This window comes from Capsicum annuum, chromosome 11 (assembly GCF_002878395.1).
Source record: "Capsicum annuum cultivar UCD-10X-F1 chromosome 11, UCD10Xv1.1, whole genome shotgun sequence".
NCBI classification, from domain to species: domain Eukaryota; kingdom Viridiplantae; phylum Streptophyta; class Magnoliopsida; order Solanales; family Solanaceae; genus Capsicum; species Capsicum annuum.
This window is the reverse complement of record NC_061121.1, coordinates 89,781,775-89,790,537: the sequence shown is the minus strand read 5'-3', so window position 1 is coordinate 89,790,537 and position 8,763 is coordinate 89,781,775. Positions and strand designations below refer to the sequence as shown.

General features: G+C 36.0%; 1 protein-coding gene across 1 annotated transcript in view; it reads right to left on the bottom strand.

The window, feature by feature from the left end:
• Nucleotides 1-2,040: 2,040 nt before the first annotated feature.
• Nucleotides 2,041-8,763, bottom strand: part of LOC107847390 (ATP-dependent DNA helicase Q-like 5) — a 25,114-nt gene continuing 18,391 nt past the window's right edge. Inside the window, 7 exon segments of the mRNA XM_047398837.1 lie at nt 2,041-2,199; nt 2,302-3,193; nt 3,797-3,912; nt 3,996-4,020; nt 4,331-4,500; nt 5,653-5,728; nt 5,730-5,770. Of these exon segments, the coding sequence (XP_047254793.1) occupies nt 3,106-3,193; nt 3,797-3,912; nt 3,996-4,020; nt 4,331-4,500; nt 5,653-5,728; nt 5,730-5,770 (516 nt within the window). The 3' untranslated portion in view covers nt 2,041-2,199; nt 2,302-3,105.

Here is an 8,763-nt window from a genome sequence, read left to right as displayed (position 1 = left end):
ATCCCAAGAGTACAATCACAACAAATGCTATGACAATGACACCGAAGCCGAAACCCCACCACAGGATCCAACTCTATACACGATCCAAGTCGATAGTTGAGGTCAGGGTCAGGATCAAGAATTGGACCCAATTTAAAGTTGGGATCGAGAGTCGGATTCTGGATCGGGGTCGAGACCAAGACTCGGGTCGGGGTTGAGAGTTGGGTGGTGAGGTTGAAAGTGAGACATGAAAAAATTGAATTTTTTCCTTAATACCAAACACACCCACATTCACTTCGAAACATTTGTGCTGGGAAAATATCACTAAGCGAAAGACATTTACTTAACAGAAACAAGCATCAACATATGAATCACATGGATGGGAATTACGTATAGCCAAGTCAGACAGGAAATTGCAAAGAAACATCTCATCTTTGGAGATTCCACTGTGAGGGATAAATAGTGCAGCTAAGGAACAATGCTATATTAGCAAAACTGCACTTTCTATATATAAAATAATACAATACAAAGAAGTTTGTACACTTTTATGCACTATTTACCCACCCCTTTAAGCACTAGCTCTACACTACATAAAATTAATATGCCCCCATCAATAGTGGCTGATGCAGCTTTTGTGCTATGGGTTCAACTGGGACAGTATTCTCAAGATAAGTGTATGTGAACACCACAAAAATTTCAACCATTATTAGATTTTGAACCCATAATTTCAAAAGTACACCGAATTCAGTACGAAAAACTTTAAAGATTGAATTCATCAAGTGCAAATCTTGGATTTGCCTCTAGCCATCAACATGTACCAGCCTTAAACCTTGAACGCAGGAAGGTAATCTGCGAGGTCTACCATTGAGGAAAAATTTCAGAAGTAGCAACTCTATAGTCTTAATTATAATTTTTATAGCAACAGTTTCATAATTACGAAAAATAGCAAATTGTATTTTGTATTTAAGTAAAATGTTGCTATATAAATACATATACAAATTGAATAGTAATTTCTATTTTAACTCCCATGCTACATTTAATTATACAGATTTCTTTTCCTAATATGACTTCTATTTGTCTTCTTTTTTTATTCTTTTTCATTTTTTTTCTCTTTTTTTCTAATTTTTCGTTATCTTTTTTTTTTCTTTTCTCATATTTTTCTTTTCCTATTTTCATTTTTTTTCATCATTTTATACTTTTATTTTGATTTCTTTTTCATTTTCGTTTTTTTTTTCTTGCCACTTTATTTTGACTCTTTTATTTCTCTTCTTTTTTATTCTTTTTTATTTTTTCTATATTTTTTTCCTGTTTTCTTATTTTTTTCCTTTCTCATATTTTTCTTTTTCTTTTTCTTCTTTTTTTCTATTTTTATTTTTTTATTCTTTTCTTTTTGGTTTTATTTTTAAACTTATATTTCGAGCTTTTATTTCTGTTTTTTCTTTTTTTCGATTTTCACTTGTTTTTCTTTGGATTTTTCTTTTTCTTTTTTTTTTTTACTCTTCTATCTCTTACTTTTATCTTTAAAAGACACATCTATATCACATATACACAAGTCAAAAAACATACAAAATACATAGACATACAAATCTACGTATGTATTTAAAGTGCAAAACATCTACGTATGTATTTAAAGTACAAAACATATAGGACACAAAATCTCTATAACAAAAAGTGACATAATACATTTGCCTATTTGCACTTGAACTACACATTTCTTCTTCATGATGTAGACATCAAAAATATTATTATGACAAAATATGCATCATTCATAAATACATACCATTAATCATAATACATATACATTATTCATAAATAGATGTGTAACTGAAAAAATACATATGCACTAGTCATAAATACATACACACTGAAAAAGTATATATGTATTATTCATAAATACATATGCATCTATAAAAACCGAAGCAAAACTAAAAATATATTTCCAAATCAATAAATATATCATGCAATCCCATAAAAACATATGAAATACATATGTATTATTCAAAAATACATATGCATTACTCATAAATACATATGCACAACTGGAAAAATACATATTCTTTCTTTTCGTTTGGCTTCCTCTTTTTCACATATTTTTGCACTTTTTGGAGATTTTGAAGATGAATGTTTTCTCAATGTTTTCCGTTTCGCGATTTCCCCAATATTTTTTGACTTGTCACAATGCTTCGATCTCACCTCTTCTATGCCAACTTCTCTGTTCAACTGAATAGGAGTAGAAATCAACTTAACACAAAACCCCACAATCTTTCAAAAAAAAAAAATCACAAAAGCCCATCAAATAACGTAGGAAAAATTACAGCAGACCTCCATCAAATAACGTATTCCTCCATTATAGCAGACCTCCATAATCTTTCAACAAAAAAAAAATCCCCCCTCACACAAAAAAAAAAAAGAGAAGACGGATGAAGAAAAAATATGAAAAAATAGAAAAATATAAATTACATGAAAAGATAACATGCAAATACTGTAAATATCAACTTACCTTATTTGATGAATCACAATTTTGAAAAAAGGAAAACGAATTGAAAAAAGTGGAGTGCAATATGGGAGGGAATTGAAAAAATTGGAGTGAAAATAGTGAAAGGTAAAAAAGTAGGTGAAACCCATGTGCTTTTCAATATAATGGTTAAAATATTACTATTTTTGCTATAACTTGTAATTTTAAGAAAATATTGTTATTTATTATAATTAAAGTCTTAAGTATGTTAGTTTATTTAATTTTTCCTATCATTTACTTGTGAAAGAGATAAGGTTAGATGGCCAATAATGGATCTGTTCTACTGGAAACGAAGACCTTACTCCTTAGCTCTTTCACAGCAGTTTTCCAATTGTGAAATGGAACTTGCATCAATTGCAGGATATTGTTGATAACAGCTTTTGTATTCTTCAAGTAGTTACCTTTGGAAAGTTTGGATTTGAATTTCTCAACGTTGTGAATCACCTAAAAGTGCTAGCAGAAAATGTTGCCTGTAGAGATTCCTACTCATGCAAGCACTGGAAAGAAAAGAAAGAAAGAGGATGTAGCTTTCATGCTCAATCCAAGGAGACGAGGGAACCATAACAGCATATCTTAGATAGCTGATGGTATTTCACCATTTTGAGGCATCATTAAAGAGCATCCCTCCCTACAAGATTCATGAGTTCTGTCATTGCTGCTTCGGTTATTGCTTTGAAGTCTGTTTGCATGTACATTCCCCTGAAACCAGCCAGACACTGAGCTTATTCAATATACTTGGCTGAAGGTTTTCAATATAAAAAGTGAGAGGTTCGAGAGATTTGTGTGTAGGGAAATCTTAGTCAAAAGTGAGAAAACCACCAAAAATCAATTTTTTCTAAGGGTTATAGGAGATTGATCATATTAGTAAAGATTCTAGCGAGAGATATTCAGCACGACATGACTTATTTAAAATCCGAGGATGAAGATGTTGAATTATTTAAAACACTACAAGGTTAATTTTATAGGAACTGTTGAAAACGAAAAATTGCCTATATTATTTTCTGTCCTTTTTTTTTCAGGTTGGCTGGAGGATAATAAGGGGATTGATATCACTAAGATTCTCCAGGGAATCTCATGAGGGTCCTGATTATGTATCAGATAACTTCCAAACTGAACTCAGTTAATAGAAATAATCATTCTGACCGTACCCTTGCTAGACTACAATCTAGCCGTGTTTCTTTTAACATCTATAGAACGAAATACTTGTGCATGTATTGGTGATGTAAATGATAATGGTCATATTAGGACCAAAAAGATCTGAGAATATTTTCCTCAAAAGATACAGCTCTAGAGAGGATATACCAGAAGTGTGTTCTCGACCAAATAGCATACGGAAATGCTGGGCTTGCAATGCCATGCAATATCCTTGCAATGGCTCCGGGAGTAAATTTGGCATGTGAATTGCACTGCAGAAATACCTGTTCCATGAAACAAGTGATGAAAACATTAAGAGTGCATTGTTTTTTCCCCTTGGCAAGAATTATTTGAGAAAAAAAATTACCTTTATATCAGCTGTCAAAAATGAGCTGCAATTAAGAAATTGATTTGCATTAGCACTACAGATTGACATCTTTCAGAGAAGAAATGATGTTGTATATGAAAAACACAAACTAAAGAAAGCGTAGAAATGGATAGAATAAGTTAAACTCTGCAATGGAAACAGAAAAAAAAGGTTATTCTGTCCCCAAAATTCAAGGATATAACAGATGACCCAAAATAAGACACCGTACTGGATGCCTGAAATAATGGCAGCCAAGATATCTAACGACATGAGAGCTAGCAGTTACATCTTCCTATGCATGGCCAAAAGTCGAGAAACTTCGACAGGCTTCTCACCTGCTTCCACCAATCCTCTTTGGAACATCAACCTCAGTACCATTTACAAAATACTCTGCAATCTTCCTTTGCAAGCATGGTGTGTGTTGATGGCCACGGCAACCATGCACTTTGTCACATGCTTCTGCTGCAAATACTGCAGCATCATACATCGTGTCCATCTTCCTTACCTACGTCAAAAGGAGAAATCACAAGACAAGGAGACAATAAAAGTAAGAATATTATATATGACACAAACTTGTATGCCTAACATATTGCATTAACAGCAGAAAGCTATATTATATCCCTTCAACGAGTAGGCAAGGATACGCTCAGGATTGGCCTGACATATATGGATCATTTGGAGGTCACCTACGTGTAGTCTAGGTAGCAACTAACACAAAGTCACGATAAATTACTCTAAGGAATAACTGGCTAAAGGAAATAGAGGCGCAGGTGTTATCGTTTAAATTGAATGTGTTGTTTTTAGATTTAACTTCAAAAGAATGTCTTGCGTCATCCTCGCCAAACACCAAACAGTAAAAAAAAATATACACAAGAATGTCCATATGTTTCTTCAAATGAATAGATTAAAATTTCACAGGAACAATAACTCACCGAAGGAACTAGGGAACTGCTAACATACATAATTATTGGCCAATCAGTTGACAGCTTCATGAATAAATCAAAAGCTGTGTTGATATCTGTACAGCACTTGTTGTATAGTCAACAAAGGTAATCTAACTCCAGGTGATATGCGCTCAGTCTCTTACTTAAGGATAGTAAATTTCTCATTTGTATCTTGCTCCAATATCAAGAACCCAACAACTATATTATGGTATACTTAAGGAAATATATTTTGATATTAATTTGTCGTACTTCAACAGGGAGCTGGAATAACTATGTTTTATCTTATCAAGAAGAATAACAAAAAAGAACAGAGGAAAATAGACAAAGGCTAAGCAAGGATCAAGGACAATAAGCTAGCTGTCAGTGGAAAGTCACTCTCTATCAACACTAATCCCAAGTTTGGGACCATCCTGATATATCGAATCATAATTTATGGACGAAGCATGACAATCCAAGTTTTTAAAAACAGATGGGTGTGCCACTTAGTTAAAACTGTTCTGACGAGCCGGTGCAAGTTCAACGAAACTGTTCCTATGACAAAATCCTCATCACATCTAAACAAGATATTCCACCTTTCATCTTGAACCCAGCTCTGGGATAAAGGGTTAGGGAGGAAAAACAGCACAAAGGGAAAAGAATGGCGACAGAAATAATTGCACCTTTGGAGGAACTTGAGAGAGAAACAAACTGCAGTTATTAATGAAGACAGTCACCTTACAACTCTCAACTTCAGATAACCACTTTGTAAGCCATGTTGCTAAAGAACAGATATCCTTCGGGGCGTCCGTAATAAGCTTGATCCTTCAGCTCATATGTGACTTCCCCCTTAATCTGAGATAGGAAAGAGAGAAGCTTATTTGTGTCTCATAAAGAAAGCAGAAAGTGAATAACGAATTTTAAACTGAAGATTCCTTTATGAGCATCAAGTTTTGATGTTAATGTCACCATTTTGATTAAAATGGCAGACGCGTGAAGTGCACATACAAATGGTTAACCAACCATGCACAAACATAATACTAAATTTCATAAACTCTCTGTAGTCCCTTTAATATTTCCAAGTATTCAGAAGGGTAAGCCTTAAGAAGTACTGCGCCAGAAAAAAGAATCATAGGCTGAACATAAGTGTATTATTGAAGTACAACACCGTGGCTGGAATTCACCTAAAGCTATGAACTGGAAAGCAGTGTTGCTGATTACAAGGGGACTGGAATAGGCACTACGCTGGCGATCCGAACCATTATAAAATCTGTCTGCATTTACAATTTGTTTCCTGTCTTTATATTTATTTCAAGTTTATTACTTATACTAACGTGCAGGAGTCGACTGACTAGACGAATCAGTTGACTCGAAAAAAATTTCAATTCCCCCCCCCCCCCCCACTCCACGCTCTTGAATTGAATCTCACACTAAATAGTTGCTTAACCACATCAGAATAAAGATCAAATGGAAAAGTACCACATTCCAGGAGCACTTCTTCAAGACGGACATTTCTCCACAAGGCCACCATACTTCAATGGTCAACACTACTCCCACCGGAAGAACAAATTTAGAATCTTCGTGCAGTCAACTGACTTCTAGGCTTGGGTTAGCAAGAAGGGGCCCAAACCTATACCCAAATTAAAGGACAAACAAAAGGAAAAGGAATTCAGCAGCACAGACACCTTTGAAACCTTTGAATCACAAAAGAGCAACAGGAGGTGGTAATTGAAACTAATGCTAGAGCTATTAGTTTGCTTTACTTTGCAATTAGTGAAGCAGAATACGACAAGATATCAACCGGCGAAGCTGCCAAAAAGATGTGGGACAAACTTGAAGCAACTTATGAAGGTACCACCAAAGTGAATACACTAGTTAACGAATATGAACTTTTCAAAATGGAGGACAATGACGGAGTGGAATCAATACGAATGTGAACTTTTCAAAATGGAGGACAATGACGGAGTGGAATCAATGTTTTCATGCTTTAGCAACACTCTGTGTGAACTCAAATCCCTAGGGATGATCTACCCAAACAATCTTCGAGTCAAGAAACTGCTAAGAAGCCTTCCAAAGCATGGGAGACTAAGGCAGGCATTCTGAAGGACGGAGATCTCCATAACATGACATACGATGAGCTGCGAGGTAATTTACTTACGTATGAACAAAATCATATCAACAGGTATAACGAGGAGAAAAAGAAACCTATAGTCCCTAGTGTAGTGTGGTGAGCCCTGGAGAAGACGAAAAATATAATGAAGGAATGGATGGCCCTCATATATTGTGAGCTCGGGTAAATTCTAAGGCAAAGACAACAGAGGCCTCCACAAGCTTTCAAAAATAATGATTTCTTAAGAAATGATGATCGATGTTATCATTGCAGCAAACCTAGCCACATCATACAAAATTGTCTCGAACTAAGAAGAAGATCACCCAAGAAAAACAAAAACTCCGGAGCATGGAGTGACGAAGATGAAACGAAAGGTGACACAGAAACTGTCAACATGTGTTTCATGGCCATGGGTGAATGCAGTGGAGTTGATATGGTAACTGACGAACTTCAAAAGGTCATTGATGAATACAACAAAATTACTCAAGAAAAGAAAAATTGACAAACTCTTTTAAAAAGAAAAATTGAAAAAGAAAGAGGAGCTGGCAGATTCAACTTGAAGCAAGCCAAATAGAAATTGACTTGCTTCGAGAGAAACTCGATGGTCTCAAGATGTAGTTAAACAACATCAGAAAATCACCAAGGCACAACTTTGTCAAGTCCAATATTTTAAAAGCTAAATCTACTACTTCCTCAGACTTTTTTATATCTGCAAAGAAATCTCATTATAGACTGACTTGCTACATATGTAGAAAAAGGGGGCACAAATCACAAAACTGCAGACAACAATCTAGAGGAGCGTGGATTTGGAGACTAAAAGAAAATACATCTAACCCTCGAGGACCCAAGAACACTTGGGTACCTAGAAGAAACTGGTTTTCTTATTTTGCAGGAACATGCCCGCAAAAACTACAAAAAGGGAATATGCATAATAGACAGCAAATGTTCCAGACATATGATCGGAAGAAGAAAAATTTCAGCACCATAAAGAAAATCGATGGTGGATCTATTTGATTTGGAGATAATGCCAAATGAGAAGTCGTAGGAGTCGGCTCAGTAAAGATTAACTCTTCATGTGACGTAGTTAAAGTTTACCCGGTGGATGGACTCAAACACAACTTATTAAGCATCAGTCAACTCTGTGCTGCCGGATTGCATTTCACTGTCCTGACAGGATTGCATCAGGGATCTACTCTTAGTCCCTTTTTGTTTGCGTTAGTAATGGATGTGTTGACGCGGCGTATCCAAGGGGAGGTGCCGTGGTGTATGCTTTTTGCAGACGATGTAGTCCTGATAGATGAGACGCGAGGGGGTGTGAACGACAAATTAGAGCTGTGGAGGCAAACTCTGGAGTCTAAAGGGTTCAGGGTGAGCAGAACCAAGACAGAGTATGTGGAATGTAAGTTTAATGACGTAAGGCGAGAGAATGAGGTAGTGGTGAGGCTAGAAGCGCAGGAGGTAAAGAAAAGGGATAAGTTCAAGTACCTCGGGTCCGTGATCCAGAGTAACGGTGAGATTGACGAGGATGTCTCGCACCGTATCGGGGCGGGATGGATGAAGTGGAAACTTGCATCGGGGGTGCTGTGTGATAAGAAGGTGCCGCCCAAGCTTAAAGGTAAATTCTATAGGGTGGTAGTCCGTCCGGCCTTGCTGTATGGAGCGGAGTGTTGGCCAGTTAAGAACTCCCACACCCAAAGAATGAAGGTGGCAGAAATGCGGATGTTGCGCTGGATGTGTG